Source organism: Ranitomeya imitator, chromosome 1 (genome assembly GCF_032444005.1).
Source record: "Ranitomeya imitator isolate aRanImi1 chromosome 1, aRanImi1.pri, whole genome shotgun sequence".
Lineage (NCBI taxonomy): Eukaryota > Metazoa > Chordata > Amphibia > Anura > Dendrobatidae > Ranitomeya > Ranitomeya imitator.
In genome coordinates, this window is record NC_091282.1 from 442,172,313 (window position 1) to 442,191,104 (window position 18,792).

At 43.4% G+C, this 18,792-nt stretch overlaps 1 protein-coding gene across 11 annotated transcripts in view; it reads left to right on the plus strand.

Moving 5' to 3' along the window:
* Positions 1-18,792, plus strand: part of SMARCA2 (SWI/SNF related BAF chromatin remodeling complex subunit ATPase 2) — a 461,498-nt gene that overhangs the window by 177,354 nt on the left and 265,352 nt on the right. For all 11 annotated transcript variants that reach the window (XM_069763977.1, XM_069764056.1, XM_069764038.1 and 8 more), the window contains one exon: positions 172-273. In XM_069763977.1, coding sequence (XP_069620078.1) covers positions 172-273 — 102 coding nt within the window. The remainder of the gene's footprint in view (positions 1-171; positions 274-18,792) is intronic.

Consider the following 18,792-nt stretch of genomic DNA (forward strand, 5'->3'; position numbering starts at 1 on the left):
AGCTGCAAAAACAGAAAAAAACACCTCATTATTTAAAATTTTTCTTTAGAGTTTTCGTAATGCAGCCCCGATGTGTACATATAATTTATATCAATTATGTGCCAGTTTGGTAAAAAGTTGATCATTTTGTAGAAACGAGTTCTGCTTTATTTTCGCTTTTGTTCCTCAAAGGCATGGGAATGCACCCAATGACTGTCGCCCCTTCTGGAACAGGGCCTACGCCTGCAATGGCCGGACATGCCGCTACAATGGCCTTAAAGCCATGGGGAGAAGGTAAGGCTGAGTGTCATTCAGACAAATAACAGTTGGGCACTGGCAGCCAATTTATAGGTACATATTAGCCACCTGCCTGGAGTACCCACATTTTCATAATCTGTATCAGTTCTACTGGTCAAATCCAACTTTAAAAAATTTATGGTACAAAAACTTTATCCTTAACCCGTCACAAACTTTGACATATATTTACGTCAAAGGTCGTGTTTCTGCCTTTGATGTGGGCTCGCACGCCTAGCCCACATCTTTCCCCGTTCTTGATGGCTGATTTAACAGGAGCAGTGTTGAAGGCCTGCTATGTGTAACACAAGCGATTGGATGATCGCTACTTCAAGTCTCCTAAGGGGACTATTGAAGTCCATAAAACCAGATGAAGATAAGTTTTTAAAAATATGAGAAAAAAACACCAGTTTAAATCATCCCCTTTTGCCCCATTGAAAATAAAACCATAAAATTAAATACATATATGCTAGCCACCTTAGGGAGAGACCCAAGTTGGGCTAAATGTAGCGGGATGAAAGAGACCGAAAAGCCCTCTACTTAAAGGAAATACATAGTGGATGCTTTCCTGAAACGGAAAGTACTTGCAAGCAGCATCAGGCCATGTTCACACTATGCGGTTTTTACTGCGGAACCGCGGCTGTTTTCCATGCAGGGTACAGTACAATGTTACCCTATGGAAAACAGAAACCGCAGTGCACATGATGTGGAAAAACCCGAAAAAAACCCGCGCAGAATTGCTGCGGAAAAAAAAGGACCATGTCACTTCTTTGTGCAGAATCGCAGCGATTCTGCACCCATAGAAATGCATTGATCCGCTTACTTCCCGCATGGGGCTGTGCCCACCATGCGGGAAGTAAGCGGATAATGTGCGGGTTATACCCGGGGTGGAGGAGAGGAGACTCTCCTCCAGGCCCCGGGAACCATATTTGTATTAAAAAAAAAAAGGAATTAAAATAAAAAATCATGCTATACTCACCTCTGAAGTCTCAGCGCTGCACGCGGCCTTCCGGTCTCAGGTTTGCTATGCGACCAGGACCTTCGGTGACGTCGCGGTCACATGACCGCGACGTCACCGAAGGTCCTGGTCGCACAGCATCTTTGGGACCGGATCGCCGCCTGCAGCGCCCAGGAGATCGGGACGTCAGAGGGTGAGTATATCATCATGATTTTATTATTTTTAACACTACTATTGATGCTGCATATTGCTGCATATGCAGCATCAATAGTAGGGGTAAAATCCCGCAGCGGAACCCGCAGGACAAACCGCGATAAATCTGCAGGGATAACCGCAGCGGGTTTGCCCTGCAGATTTATCAAATCCGCTGCGGGAGAACCCGCAGGATAAAAAGGAGCGTGTGAATGTGGCCTAAAACAAAGAATAGCAGGTTTACCCAGAAGCCTTTGCAGTAGGCAGAGCTATGCAAATAATCTCTTTCCACCCCAGTCTAATCCACAGCGCTTGGAACCGCCAAGCGTGCAATGCTGCGGATTAGTTTCTAAATTTACACAGCCAACCAATTCCTACCTGTGGACACGTGTTTTCCAGCCCTGTGCTGATGAGGGCCTAAAGCCCGAAACACGTGTCCACAGGAATTGGTTGGCTGTGTAAATTTAGAAACTAATCCGCAGCATTGCACGCTTGGCGGTTCCAAGCGCTGTGGATTAGACTGGGGTGGAAAGAGATGATTTGCATAGCTCCGCCTACTGCAAAGGATTCTGGGTAAACCTGCTATTCTTTGTATTATGCTGCTTGCAAGTACTTTCCGTTTCAGGAAAGCATCCACTATAAAATTAAATACAAATTTGATATCGCTGCATTCAGAAATTCTCGAAATATCAACATATAAAAACAATTAATCTGATCAGTGAACGGTGTAGCAAGAAAAAAATCAAACCGCCAGAGTAAGGCTACTTTCACACTAGCGTCGTACTCGGCCCGTCGCAGTGCGTCGGGCCGACGTACCAACGCTTACTGTGGAAACGCCGCACTTTTTTCAACGCATCCTCTGCCCCATTGTGAGTTGTGGGGAACTGGGGGCAGAGTTCCGACCGCGCATGCGCGGTCAAAAATGACGGACACGACGCTAAAAAAAGTTGCAAGCAACTTTTTTTGTTCGGACGGTCCGCCACAACACGACGCAACCGTTGCGCCTCGGTTGCGACGTGTTAGCAATGCGCCGCAATGCGTCGCTAATGCTAGTCTATAGGGAAAAAACGCATCCTGCAGACAACTTTGCAGGATGCGTTTTTTACCCAAAACGACGCTTTGCGACGTATCCCAAACGACGCTAGTGTGAAAGTAGCTGAACTTTTTTTTTTTTTTTTGGTTGCAGCACCATTACAATAAAATGCAATAAGAGGCAGTCAAAATATCGTATCTACCCCAAAATGATGTCAATAAAAACGTCAACTCAAGCGGCAAAAAAAAAAAAAATAGGCCTTCACTCAGCCCCAGATCCCCAATAATAAAAACTCTACGAGTCTCTGACATTGGCGATATCAGCACTTTTTTTTTTTTCTTACAACTTTCTAAAAAAAAAAAAAATAATAATCACCATTTAACCCCTTTACCCCCAAGGGTGGTTTGCACATTAATGACCGGGCCAATTTTTAAAATTCTGACCACTGTTCCTTTGAGGTTATAACTCTGGAACGCTTCCATGGATCCCGGTGATTGTCATTGTTTTCTTGTGACGAATTGTACGTAAAATTGTGGTAAAATTTCTTTGATATTAGTTGTTTGTGGAAAAAATGGAAATTTGGCGAAAATTTAGCAATTTTCCAACTTTGGCGAAAATTTAGCAATTTTCCAACTTTGAAGAACCTAGAATATAAGACATAATTTCAGTTGTTTCACACTTTTTTGTTAAGTATATAATTCCACATGTGTTCATTCATAGTTTTGATGCCTTCAGTGTGAATGTACAATTTTCATAGTCGTGAAAACACAGAAAAATCTTTAAATGAGAAGGTGTGTCCAAACTTTTGCTCTGTACTGTATGTCACACAAAATACTTAATAAGTACCATTTCCCACATGTCTGCTTTACATCAGCACAATTTTGGAACCAAATTTTTTTTGTTAAGTTATAAGGGTTAAAATTTGACCAGCGATTTCTCATTTTTACAACACCATTTTCTTTTAGGGACCAAATCACATTTGAAGTCACTTTGAGGGGTCTATATGATAAAAAATCATTCTAAAAACTGCACCCCTCAAGGTGCTCAAAACCACATTCAAGAAGTGCATTAACCCTTCAGGTGCTTCACAGGAATTTTTGAAATGTTTAAAAAAAAATAAATAAAAATGAACTTTTAAATTTTTTTCACAAAAAAATTGCTTCAGATCCAATTTTGTTTTATTTTACCAACGGTAACAGGAGAAATTGGACCCCAAAGTTGTTGTACAATTTGTCTTGAGTATGTTGGTACCCCATATGTGGGGGTAAACCATTGTTTGGGCGCTTGGCAGAGCTCAGAAGGGAAGGAGCACCGTTTGACTTTTTTTAACGCAGAATTGGCTAGAATTGAGATCAGATGCCATGTCGCGTTTGGAGAGCCCCTGATGTGCCTGAACAGTGGAAACGCCCCACAAGTGACCACCTAAGGAACTTATCTAGATGTGTGGGGTGCACTTTGAACCCCCAGTTGTTTCACTAAAGCTTATAATGTAGAGCCATGAAAATTTAAAAATTATTTTTTTTTCACAAAAATGATTTTTAGCCCCAAATTTTGTATTTTCCCAAGGGTAACAGGAGAAATTGGACCCCAAAAGTTGTTGTCCAATTTGTCCTGAGTATGCTGATACCCCATGTGTGGGGGTAAACCACTGTTTGGGCGCACGGCAGAGCTCGGAAGGGAAGGAGCACCGTTTTACTTTTTCAACACAGAATTGGATCAGGCATCATGTTGCGTTTGCAGAGCCCTGATGTGCCTAAAAAGTGGAAACCCCCCAATTCTAACTCCAACCCTAGCCATTATCCAAGCCCTAACCACACCCCTAAACATAACACGAACACACCCCTAAACGTAATCCCAACCCCACACACCCCTAACCCAACTGTAAACGTAATCCAAACCCTAAACCCAATTCTAGCCCCAACCCTAACCCTAATGGGAAAATGGAAATAAATACATTTTATTTTATTATTTTTCCCTAACTAAGGCGGTGATAAAGTTTAGGGGGTTTGCTTTACTATTTATAATATCTTACCAAAAAACACCCTAACCATAATGGGTGAAAGAGAGGCATAAGCGAATGCAATATATTTAAAACATAATATTTTATTAATAGACAAAAAACATTAAAAAACAAGACAAGAAATTTCAAAAAGCAACTGATGGAACAAACACAAGGAAAAGATAAAAAAATGGACAAAGCTGCATTACACTCTAGCACCTTCCGAATATATATTTATGGGAACCAGCCCTATAAATAAAAAATAAATAAAGTGGCATGTGCACACAGCATCTATTGCTAAAAAACCGTATCTCTGTATTAGTAGTAATATATTTGTTATTTTGTAGATAAACTTATGCAATAGTATATAAATTTTCTTGTTTTTACAATTAAATATCTAGATCACCTCATATTAAAATTGTTGCAGTTTATCAAAAAAACAGCAAAGTGTCAGCATGTTAACATCGCCTAAAAATAAGGGGATGAAAGTGCTGAGTGCAAGAGATCACAGAAAATATATTAACTAAGCAGTAGCAGCAGAAAAGTATATTTGTAAAAATTTATAAATATAAAAATTCATATACCCGCACCGCTTAAAATAAACTCAAGGTGCCTAATGAAAACATCACAAAAATATAATGACACGCAGTAGCAGCAGAAATCCCGTTTGTAAGAGTTACAGTACTCGTGAGACAAAGTGTCAATGTGCCTGCACTGCTTAAGGTAAACGGAAAGTGTCTAGTGAAAAAAGTAACGAGCAGGTTTAATGATAAGCAATAGCAGCCGAAATCCTATTTTAACTCACGTCTATGTATGTCTTTCCTTCTGTGCCCATCGGTGACCCCGACAGCGCCGTTTCGCCTGGTGGCTTCTTCAAATAGGGGCATGTATGTGCGCTGCATCGCCCCGTATATTAATACCCCCACTCACAGCTGCATCCAATGTCGGCATATCCGGGTTTCTTATGCGCATGCGCCGACAACCGAAGCTCCCTCATAGAAAGTGGAGTCTTCCTAAACTCCGCACTTGGGATGCAAGTGGAAGACACTTACATCACCAATTGTGGGCGGGGTGGGAAGGCACAGGGAAGCTCTTATCAGCGCATGCGCCCTCCAGGTGCCGAGATGGAGAAGCAGTTTTGCGATACTAAATAGTAACATTCTAACTTTGAGAACAATACCGCAATCACTATATATTAGTGGAAAAAAGTGAACTAACCCTGTGTGAACAAGTGACTCCACAGCTATATAGTCATACAGTGGGGCAAAAAAGTATTTAGTCAGTCAGCAATAGTGCAAGTTCCACCACTTAAAAAGATGAGAGGCGTCTGTAATTTACATCATAGGTAGACCTCAACTATGGGAGACAAACTGAGAAAAAAAAATCCAGAAAATCACATTGACTGTTTTTTTAACAATTTATTTGCATATTATGGTGGAAAATAAGTATTTGGTCAGAAACAAACAATCAAGATTTCTGGCTCTCACAGACCTGTAACTTCTTCTTTAAGAGTCTCCTCTTTCCTCCACTCATTAGCTGTAGTAATGGCACCTGTTTAAACTTGTTATCAGTATAAAAAGACACCTGTGCACACCCTCAAACAGTCTGACTCCAAACTCCACTATGGTGAAGACCAAAGAGCTGTCAAAGGACACCAGAAACAAAATTGTAGCCCTGCACCAGGCTGGGAAGACTGAATCTGCAATAGCCAACCAGCTTGGAGTGAAGAAATCAACAGTGGGAGCAATAATTAGAAAATGGAAGACATATAAGACCACTGATAATCTCCCTCGATCTGGGGTTCCACGCAAAATCCCACCCCGTGGGGTCAGAATGATCACAAGAACGGTGAGCAAAAATCCCAGAACCACGAGGGGGGACCTAGTGAATGAACTGCAGAGAGCTGGGACCAATGTAACAAGGCCTACCATAAGTAACACACTACGCCACCATGGACTCAGATCCTGCAGTGCCAGACGTGTCCCACTGCTTAAGCCAGTACATGTCCGGGCCCGTCTGAAGTTTGCTAGAGAGCATTTGGATGATCCAGAGGAGTTTTGGGAGAATGTCCTATGGTCTGATGAAACCAAACTGGAACTGTTTGGTAGAAACACAACTTGTCGTGTTTGGAGGAAAAAGAATAATGAGTTGCATCCATCAAACACCATACCTACTGTAAAGCATGGTGGTGGAAACATCATGCTTTGGGGCTGTTTCTCTGCAAAGGGGCCAGGACGACTGATCCAGGTACATGAAAGAATGAAGGGGGCCATGTATCGTGAGATTTTGAGTGCAAACCTCCTTCCATCAGCAAGGGCATTGAAGATGAAACTTGGATGGGTCTTTCAACATGACAATGATCCAAAGCACACCGCCAGGGCAACGAAGGATTGGCTTCGTAAGAAGCATTTCAAGGTCCTGGAGTGGCCTAGCCAGTCTCCAGATCTCAACCCTATAGAAAACCTTTGGAGGGAGTTGAAAGTCCGTGTTGCCAAGCGAAAAGCCAAAAACATCACTGCTCTAGAGGAGATCTGCATGGAGGAATGGGCCAACATACCAACAACAGTGTGTGGCAACCTTGTGAAGACTTACAGAAAACGTTTGACCTCTGTCATTGCCAACAAAGGATATATTACGAAGTATTGAGATGAAATTTTGTTTCTGACCAAATACTTATTTTCCACCATAATATGCAAATAAAATGTTAAAAAAACAGACAATGTGATTTTCTGGATTTTTTTTTCTCAGTTTGTCTCCTATAGTTGAGGTCTACCTATGATGTAAATTACAGACGCCTCTCATCTTTTTAAGTGGTGGAACTTGCACTATTGCTGACTAAATACTTTTTTGCCCCACTGTATATATGATAAAATGTAAGAACTGTACTATACTATATAAAAACGCTATTAGTGTGTACAAACCAATTAATACATAATATAGTAATATGTTAATAAGTGAATAGAATACAATAAAGTATATAAGGTGACAATAACATATTAATATAAGACTTCATCACGCCTACGAAAATTATTATTATAACAAAGAAATATTAAAAATACAAAAGTGAAATTAATTACAATAAGAACACATCAAAATTTTGCAAATAAATATATATATATATATATATATATATATATATATATATATATATATATACATACATACATACATACATACATACATACATACATACATACATACATACATACATACATACATACATACATACATACACTATATAAAGCTGAATGTGTGTGTGTATGTCCGGGATTGGCATCAGCACCGTCGCAGCTACAGCCACAAAATTTTGCACAGTCACACGTCTGGACCCCGAGAGCGTCATAGGCTATATTGTGAGGCGAAATTTTAACCCCGCGCGTTCCAATTCACCAAACAATTTTGCCCCTATCTACATAATGGGGAAAAAAGTGAAAGGAAAAGTGTTGGAAGCGTCGCAGCTACAGAAACAAAATTTCTCCTTCGCCTCATTGGGGGACACAGACCATGGGTGTATGCTGCTGCCACCAGGAGGCTGACACTAAGTAATACAAAGAAAAAGTTAGCTCCTCCCCTGCAGTATACACCCTCCTGCTGGCTCCCAGCTAACCAGTTCTTGCTTAGTGTCCGTAGGAGGCACACGGACGGGTCTGCTATTCAGACCCAAAGAACTCTTTTTTTTACCGTTTTTTACTTTTTACTACGGTCGAATGGCCTTAAAGGCCTGGTCTTAAAGGCACGTGACCAGTATTTCCTGGTCTTAAAGGCACATGACCAGTATGCCCTGGTCTTAAAGGCACGTGACCAGTATCCCCTGGTCTTAAACGCTATAACCAGTATGCCCTGGTCTTAAAGGCTCATGTCCAGTATGCCCTGGCTTTTAAAGGCACACGACCAGTATGCCCTGGTCTTTAAGGCACGTGACCATTATGCCCTGGACTTAAAGGCTCAGGACCAGTACGCCCTGGTCTTAAACGCAAATGACCAGCATACCCTGGTTTTAAGGGCACATGACCATTATCTCCTGGATTTCAGCATGCCCTGCTTTTAAAGGCACATGAACAGTATGTCATCTTACAAAAGGCACAAGACCAGTATTCCCTGGTCTTAAAGGCTCATGGCCAGTAACCCCTAGCCTTAAAGGCGCATGACCAGTATTTACTGGTCTTAAGGGCACATCATCTATCCTAAGCTGGTCACCCTAACTGAGCTCTGGAGCACTCACATGCTCCCTCTCCTACAATGGGAGCCGTCGGCTAGCAGGGGCCGCAAGTATTCTAGAAAAACGTACAGGTTCTAGAAAATCTCCATCAACATTTGACGGTGATGCACTGGAAGACCTCTAAGTAGGATACCATACCTGGTCGGAATTTTATGGGCGACGGGTCCCTTAAAGGGCTCCGATTTCCCCCCACACCTTCAACAGACGAGCACACGGAGTGTCGCCTCCATGTATCTTCTTCTGCATCCAGGTCTATCGCCACAACCTGCCCTGTCCACTCGGAAACCTCAATTCTGGGGATGTGGCGTCCACATTTGTGGCGTCCCAACAAGGAGGTTTTCCCCCCTTTGTATCAGATGCAAGAAAGTGGACGATTCCTCTCCACTTCCCTGTTAAGAAGATGGTGGATCGAGGTTTTTTCCTTATTTTCTTCTCTGCACGACGATGGCAGAGACCTGCTGGTTACAGTCCCGCATTCTGTCACTTGGCAGACTCGCCGGGCAGAATTTCTTGCGGTATTCCTACCAGTATCCTGGCCGGTGTATCATCAATTAAGATTCCACAGACGGTCTGATAGCAAATCTAGTTCGTTCCGTCTTGTGGTTTCGGGTTCAGCGCTCTACCCTTCCTTAGCCGCCACATGGGTTGCTTGACCAAAGGGAGAGAATGAAAGTCTCCGGGTCGCAGACCTTATCTACTTCGTTCCACAGTATAGCTGGCCAATCAAATCTTCTGAGCGGGAGACTAGCAAGGGATCGTATCTCTTCTTCAGGCTCAACCAGCAGTGGAAGCATTGGCCAGGACAGTCTAGATCTAAGGGATCTTGGTTCCAAAATGGAGGGAATGAAAAGTATCTCCATTCCTGGACCCCAAACTTCTAACAACCTTTGACAGGGCCCTTTCTTTTCTCGGATGGAGTTCCTCCGCTCAGCCACTACTTCAACAGAGAAACGTGGTTGTTTTCTGGCATCCATCGTCATTCGGGATTCTTCCCTCACATACCTATTTCTCCTCTCTACTATAATCTCTTCGCCTTTCCATTCGCGAACAGTATTTTCACGACCTGGCCCTTCTTCCTGGCTACCACACCAGAGTGGTCGCAAGGGTCATGACGGTTGTCATGTTCTTCTTGCACCTTAGAAGCATGGTCGTCCTGCCCTATTTGGTCGACTTTGTAGCCGCTCTCCTAGGACTACGCTGAGTCGTCCATATCACTTGCAATTACCTCTCTATTGGGCTAGCAGCTAAACTTAGACAAGTTTTTTTTCCCTCATTCTCAGCCCAGCAGATCCTCTTTGAGGATGATCTTGCCCAAGAAGGATGGTTATTCTCTCTCGGGTCTAGGTCGTGGCCCTTCTACAGGGAGCTTGCGCACTCGATCTCTCATTCCCTCGGTTCTTTCAATTCGCTAGGAGGGTTCTGAGGGAAAGGACGTCTACGGAAGCAGTTTCCTTCGCTGCGCTCGTTTTCTGCAAGTCAATCAGGCTCTCAAGGGGTAGTCTCTGAGCTCCTTTCTCTTCCAGAGCCTTCTCCTGGCCCAAGGGCTATTGGGAGATACCATTGCCAGTTTTCTTCTCCCGATCATCTCCCTGTAGATCCGAACGGTACGGCTATTCCTTCAGCAGGCCCTCTGCCTTCTGGCGCGTCTTCAGTTGGATAATGCCTCGGCTGTGCCCCAAGTTAGCCATCTAGCAAGTACCCTCAGTCAGGCGCCATGGCTAAGGTACCTCGCACTCTCTGATGGGTCGAGTTCTATCTTCGGTGATCTCAACAGTACATTCCCTGGAGTAGAACACTGGGCGGCAGACATATTCAGCCGTCCGGGTTTTTCCTCAAGTGAGTGGGAACTTCACTCGGAAGTCTTCCATCGGACCTGCCTTCACTGGAGTACTCCAGAGGTAGTTCGGATGGCGTCCAAGCTGAACGCCAATGTACTCCAGTTCATGGTTTGGCCTCGCGATCCAAGACCATTGCAGTGCATGATCTATTCTTCCATGGTACCAATTTCCATAACCCCTCTTCCACTACGTCTGAAACCTTTTCGAAAGCGGGTAGGGCCCCAGTAATCCCGGGAGACCCGCACTGACCATGTCAGGTTTTTTTCTCGCTTGCGGTACTAGTATTTTTCCGGCTTATTGTCTCAAGCTGGAAATATGCTTTTTCTTGCAGGCCTCAACCTGTAGTTCTTCCCTACCGCGTACCGTTAAATCCGTGGGACCTTAATGGTCCTGGGCATCTTACAGTGGACTCCTTTTCTGATCCGGGTAGACTTTTCTATCAGGGAGGGTCTCTCCCCTTCTTTCTCTGCGTTCTTGTCCTCCTGATGAGTCTTCAGATCTCGACGCTCTGTTCTTTATCTTTTTTCCTTATTACCTTCAAGGCAAGGTTGCCCTCTAGCCATCCCCTTCCCTCGTTGCCAAGGGGTATTATATCTCCACTGTTGCAGGGGCATCGTCCTCTCATCTCCTTCGGCTCTAGTCCACAAAGCGGAATGGGTTCTCCATAATCTGAAGAAGCGAGTGCTCCGAGTGGGTACGTATCGAGGACGACGTCCTTCCAAAGGTTGGACATTTTACTCGGGTTTTTCGATGGTAAGTAGGCTTCCTGACGGTCGCAGGAAGGGTTTAGCCGTTTTTCTTCGGCCACGTTAGCCTGGTGGATTCTTTTCTCCATCCAGGAGTCCTTTCGCGCTAGATGCCAGCCTATCTCCCTGTCTGAGGGCTCTAGGCGCCAGACGTCGGCAAGCACGACCGCAGGCTTGCGAATTCCTCCAGGCCGCATGCATTCTTGAAGCACTATAATTCACTCACTTCCACAGATGTGAGTCTGGGCAGGTGGACTTTGCAGGCCGCGGTGGCGCACTTGTAAGTAGCGGCTACACGGCCTGAAGTGATGTTGTCCCCACCCAGGGACTGCTTTGGGACGTCCCATGGTCTGTGTCCCCCAATGAGGCGAAGGAGAAATAGGGATTTTTGTGTACTCCCCGTAAAATCCTTTTCTCCGAGCCATTCATTGGGGGACACAGCTCCCACCCTGTTATTAGCTTATGCTTTGTTTTTATCTTTTGATATGTTATACTCTTATATATAATGTGACATGCTTTACGCTTATATGTCGTTATTGATCTCCTACTGCTTTTGCACCGAACTGGTTAGCTGGGAGCCAGCAGGAGGGTGTATACTGCAGGGGAGGAGCTAACTTTTTCTTTGTATTACTTCGTGTCAGCCTCCTGGTGGCAGCAGCATACACCCATGGTCTGTGTCCCCCCAATGAATGGCTCGGAGAAAAGGATTTTACGGTGAGTACACAAAAATCCCTATTTTGCACAGTCACACGTCTGGACCCTGAGAGCGTCATAGGCTACGTTGTGAGGTGAAATTTTAACCCCGCGCTTTTCAATTCACCAAACAATTTTGCCCCTATCTACATAATGGGGAAAAAAGTGAAAGGAAAAGTGGTGGAGGCGTCGCAGCTACAGAAACAAAATTTTGCACAGTCACACGTCTGGACCCAGAGAGCATCATAGGCTATGTTGTGAGGTGAAATTTTAACGCCGCGCTTTCCAATTCACCAAACTATTTTTCCCCTATCTACATAATGGGGAAAAGTGAAAGGAAAAGTGTAGGAGGCAAATTGACAGCTGCCAGATGTGAACAAGGGGGACGTAAAGAATGAGAGCGATGGCGCAAAAGAGTATATACCGTACAGTTGCTAAGGTGGGGCCCCGACATGAGATACTCACCACACATGGGGATATGAACACACACACAAAATGCGCCACACACTACCACGTGCTTGAACACATATTACCCTCAGCACACATTTCACCACACATACACGAACCATGTGGGCTCCGGCGGTGCACCCGCATCTCTTGCTGCATATGTCAGCTGTTCAAAATAGATGACATGTCCCGCTAACAGCTGCGGGAGGAATCTCTGACAGCAACACTTAACACACGCTTCCAGCAAGCTCGCCGGAAATCCCGCCCATCAGCGCCCTTGTCACATGGCAGCAGGTTGTCGATGGGTTGGCATGACAACCAGAGGTTGGTCGCCTGGTGGTCGGCGCTCATAGCAAGTCAGCAAATCTACATACAGGTGTTTTGACCATCGCCTGTACATAGCAGAGCCGATCAGGTTGTGGTAGCTTCTAGTCTCCCATAGAGACTATTGAAGCATGCCAAAAGTAAATTAAAAATTTTTTTTTTTAAATATGAAAAAAATATAAACGTTCAAATCACCACCCCTTTTGCCCCATTCAAAATAAAACAATGGAAAAAAAAGCCAAACCTACACATATTTGGCATCATTCCGTTCAGATCCGTTCAGAATCGCCCAATCTAACAATATATGAAAAAGAATTAACCCGATCGCTAAACGGCGTAATGAGAAAAAAGTAAAAAAAAACACCAGAATTAAGTTTTTTTTTTTTTTTTGGTCACCACAACATTGCATTAAAATTCAATAAAGGGCTATCCAAAGACTGTATCCACAACAAAATAGTATCTATAAAAATGTCAGCTCGGCAAACAAAAAATAAAAGTTATGGCTCTGAGGAGAAGGGGACCAAAAAATGAAAATGCAAAAACCAAAATACCTTTTGTCATGAAGGGGTTAAAATGATACCTGGTGTGAAGAAATCCGTGCCTGTGGTTCTTGTCTAATCAGTGTTAGAAGTTTGCAGCTATTGATATGCCTGTACTGTGTAATGGCTGTGTCTAACCGTACAGGAACATGGTCTGATCATAAAACAGCTCTTGGGCAGGGGGGGAAAGCAAAAGCGAGGATACAGACATTACAGCACAGGATCATAGCTGATCATTTCTGTGAGGTAAAACAGGTAGCATTAGCTTTTCTTCAGAGAAGAGCATCAGTTGGGAACCCTTGCTGTAGTGTCTGTATACTTTTGCTTCCTCTCCTGCCCAGGAGATGTGGATTGATCCCTTGCTGTAGTGTCTGTATACTTTTGCTTCCTCTCCTGCCCAGGAGATGTGGATTGATCCCTTGCTGTAGTGTCTGTATACTTTTGCTTCCTCTCTTGCCCAGAAGATGTGGATTGATCCCTTGCTGTAGTGTCTGTATACTTTTGCTTCCTCTCCTGCCCAGGAGATGTGGATTGATCCATTGCTGTAGTGTCTGTATACTTTTGCTCCCTCTCCTGCCAAGAAGATGTGGATTGATCCCTTGCTGTAGTGTCTGTATACTTTTGCTTCTCCTGCCCAGTAGATGTGGATTGATCCCTTGCTGTAGTGTCTGTATACTTTTGCTTCCTCCCCTGCCCAGGAGATGTGGATTGATCCCTTGCTGTAGTGTCTGTATACTTTTGCTTCCTCTCCTGCCCAGGAGATGTGGATTGATCCATTGCTGTAGTGTCTGTATACTTTTGCTTCCTCTCCTGCCCAGGAGATGTAGATTGATCCCTTGCTGTAGTGTCTGTATACTTTTGCTTCCTCTCCTGCCCAGTAGATGTGGATTGATCCCTTGCTGTAGTGTCTGTATACTTTTGCTTCCTCTCCTGCCCAGTAGATGTGGATTGATCCCTTGCTGTAGTGTCTGTATACTTTTGCTTCCTCTCCTGCCCAGTAGATGTGGATTGATCCCTTGCTGTAGTGTCTGTATACTTTTGCTTCCTCTCCTGCCCAGGAGATGTGGATTGATCCATTGCTGTAGTGTCTGTATACTTTTGCTTCCTCTCCTGCCCAGGAGATGTGGATTGATCCCTTGCTGTAGTGTCTGTATACTTTTTGCTTCCTCTCCTGCTCAGTAGATGTGGATTGATCCCTTGCTGTAGTGTCTGTATACTTTTGCTTCCTCTCCTGCCCAGGAGATGTGGATTGATCCCTTGCTGTAGTGTCTGTATACTTTTGCTTCCTCTCCTGCCCAGTAGATGTGGATTGATCCCTTGCTGTAGTGTCTGTATACTTTTGCTTCCTCTCCTGCCCAGTAGATGTGGATTGATCCCTTGCCGTAGTGTCTGTATACTTTTGCATCCTTCCCTGCCCAGGAGATGTGGATTGATCAGACTATATTCCTGCATGGTCCCACATAGGCAGTACACACTTTTAATAAATTGAAGTGAGTTTTTTTTTTTTTTTTTTCGGACTATGTGTTTAATGTGTGTTGATCTTATGCAACATGCTATCATTTTTGGAATATAGAGTCATAGAATGCTAGAGTTGGAGGGGACCTCCAAGGTCTTCGTGTCCAACCTCCTGGTCAATGCAGGAGTCACTAAACCATCTCAGCCAGATGTCTGATATGTTGCATATTGCAATGTGTGTGGGAATAATGCAATGTAAAATGCACGATGACAAGCAATAATGTTCAGTAAAGCCCATAGTTTTCATAGGTTTTTTTCTATATGACTCCCGCAAGCTGACAATGGACATCCTGGGTCTTTTGGCTGTCTACTCAGACTGCTTATCCCTCTTTTTTTTTTTTTCACCCCCTCCCCCTCTCCCCTCCCCCCCCCGCCCCGTCTGTGGGGTCCTTCACCTTACGTTGCTCAATACATTTGAAATATTTATCTGCTAACATTGTGTCCTAGTCTGTTCCTGATGTTTAGTTCTTCCTTTTACAGATTTTGGTGCGTAAACAGAAAGAACTTGCAGTCATTTCTCAGAAAATGATCTGTACAAGAACCAGAGGTGTCTGAATGAACTGGCCTTGGAACTGCTTCATTTGTCCATCCCCCTCATAATAGTACCTTTTTTTTGGAGAATGTAGTCTTCCAGGGATGCCATGTGAAGAATTTTGACAACAAGCGGCTATGAGTAATTAGTTTAAACTGTTAACGACCGCTGATACACATTAAAATGTCTGTCGTTAAGGGGCCTTATTCCCTCATTGCCGTTTTAAAACTACAATGGGGAATAAGGGAATAATGCTGCCCGGTGACAGCAATTCCCGCAGGTGTCAGCTGTACATGACAGCTGACACCCTGCAGTATCTGACCTGGCCGGTTTTGTTATTTATTGGGGCCGATTAAACTCTTAAATACCGCTGTCAATCGTGGTGGCTGTACTTAAAGAAACAACCACAAGACGGATCTCATCAACCAAAGTTTCATTTTAATCAGTATAATGGCGCCGACCTTACAAACGTTGTGTAAGTTACTATGCACAATCCTGCTGGATCACTTTAAGTTGTTGCAAGGGGGTCATAAGACCCCCTTAGTAACAATCAAACCCTCACGAGTCCCGATGGATTCCATGGTACTGTAAGGTCATAGAGTACGTTGACCAGTGAGATCCAGCTATAAGCTAGTTCTCACAGGCTGTCAGTGAGACATTGACTCACAAGTACACAAGTACTGCAGTGTATGAGACCAGTGATCAAAATAAAAATTATACATGTCCGACCATGAAAAAATGTGGGGGGAAAAAAAAGTAAAATTATGTTAACAAAAAAAAAAGCTTGAGTGCGCACAAAGAACCAATCAAAACGTAGCATTTATGATAAAAACAAAAAAAGTACACAGAATTGTTGTTGCCGCATCTGGAACGACTCACTCTATAAAACTGGCACGTTATTTATTCTCCTTTTGGCGAATGGCAAAAAAGTGAATAACAAATAATGAAAAAGTGATATGTAAAAAATGGTATAAATGAAAATGCCAAATAGTCCTGCAATAAAGCCCTAATATGGCTCATTCAGTGTAAAAGTTACAGCTCTCAGAATATGATGATGCAAGAACAAATTCATTTTTGTAAAATATTTAGTTTTAATGTGTAAAAATAGCAAAGCATAAAATATATATAAATCTGGTATTGTTTTTATGTTGCTGACCCAACAAACAAATCTGTCTTATAACTTTTACCACTCGGTGAACGGCACAAAAAAGAAATTCAAATGAATTGCTGGTTTTTATTCTGTGTCTGAAAAGTCTGAGTAAACGGCAATCAAAAAATATTGTGCTCCCAAATGGTGCCAAAAAATCTAATTCGTCCCGCAAAAAATAAGCCCTCATACAGCTCTCAGAATATGGCCACAAAAAGGCTACATTTTATTAAAAAAACAATAAAACAAAACAAACATTTTTACTGTGATAGCAGCAAAACCTAACATAAAAAAGACATAAATCTGGTATCGCTGTAATCGCACTGACCTAAAGAAAAAAATCTGCCTTTTCTCTTATACTGCAACGTAAACCACGCAAAAATAGTGAACTGTTCTTGCACAGCTGTCTCTTTGTTCATTCTAACTCCCAAAAATTGGAATCAGACACAGCTCACATTTATACTGTGCTTTCCACTGAGCTCTTACTTCAGGGTTTCCGTGTAAATTCCCCAAAACACAATTCAGACAATACCCTCAACAGGACCACTCGCTTATGAGGCAGATGGAGCCACTTTTTACTGGTCTCTGTTCCATTGGTGTCTCATCATTTTGGGGCGTCTTTTCAGCACACAAGTGTGGGCCACTGGAGCAGACGCAAAACGGACTCCAAAGTGTCTCCATCTGCCTCATTATGTTGGGTGGCTCTGGTGAGGGGTTTTGTCTGAATCACATTTTTATGGGATTTAGACGGAAACCCTGTGGATAAAATCCTCGAGGGGTGTAACTTGTGGAGGGTTTCCTCCGTTAAGGCTCATCAGGTTTTCACCAAACACGACATGATGCCTACAAGACCATTCCATCAAAGTCTGCGTTTCTGATCCCTGCCATGCACCCAAACAGTAATTTTCCCCCACATATGGAGTATAGGTGTAATTAGGAGAAAATGGACCCGAAAATTTCTTGCGCAATTTCTCCCGTTACCCTTGTGAAAATAAAAACTTTCGAGCTAAGTTAACCCCTTTCTGACATTAGACGTACTATACCGTCGAGGTGGGGTGGGCCCGTATGCCCACCGACTGGATAGCATGTCATAGCGATTGGCCGCGCTCACGGGGGGAGCACGGCTGATCGCGGCCGGTGTCAGCTGACTATCGCAGCTGACATCCGGCACTATGTGCCAGGAGCGGTCACGGACCGCCCCCGGCCCATTAACCCCCGACACACCTCGATCAAACATGATCGCAGTGTTCCGGTTGTATAGGGAAGCATCGTGCAGGGAGGGGGCTCCCTGCATGCTTCTTTGAGACCCTCGGAGCAACGTGATGTGATCGCGTTGCTCCGAGGGTCTCTTACCTCCTCCCTGCAGGCCCGGAGCCAAAATGGCCGTGGGGCTTCATCCGAGTCCTGCAGGGAGGTGGCTCCACAGCAAAAAAATATTGTTCCCATAAATACATTTCTTTAGCTAAATAAAAAAAAAAAAAAAACAATAAAAGTACACATTTAGTATCGCCGCGTCCGTAACGACCCAACCTATAAAACTGTCCCACTAGTTAACCCCTTCAGTGAACACTGTAAAAAAAAAAAGGCAAAAAACAACGCTTTATCATACCGCCGAACAAAAAGTGGAATAACACGCGATCAAAAATACGGACATAAATAACTATGGTACCGCTGAAAGCGTTATCTTGTCCCGCAAAAAACGAGCCGCCATACAGCATCATCAGCGAAAAAATAAGTTAGTCCTCAGAATAAAGCGATGCAAAAATAATTATTTTTTCTATAAAATAGTTTATATCGTATAAAAGCGCCAAAACATAAAAAAATTATATAAATGAGGTATCGCTGTATTCATACTGACCCGAAGAATAAAACTGCTTTATCCATTTTACCAAACGTGGAATGGTATAAACACCACCCCAAAAGAAATTCGTGAATAGCTGGTTTTTGGTCATTCTGCCTCATAAAAATCGGAATAAAAAGCGATCAAAAAATGTCACGTGCCTTAAAATTTTACCAATAAAAACGTCAACTCGTCCCACAAAAAACAAGACCTCACATGACTCTGTGGACCAAAATATGGAAAAATTATAGCTTTCAAAATGTGGTAACGCAAAAACTATTTTTTGCAATAAAAAGCATCTTTTAGTGTGTGATGGCTGCCAATCATAAAAATCCGCTAGAAAACCTACTATAAAAGTAAATCAAATCCCCCTTCATCACCCCTTAGGGGGAAAAAAATGTATTTCCATTTTCCCATCAGGGTTAGGGCTAGGTTCAGGGTTAGGGCTAAAGTTAGGGTTAGGGTTGGGGCTAAAGTTAGGGTTGGGGCTAAAGTTA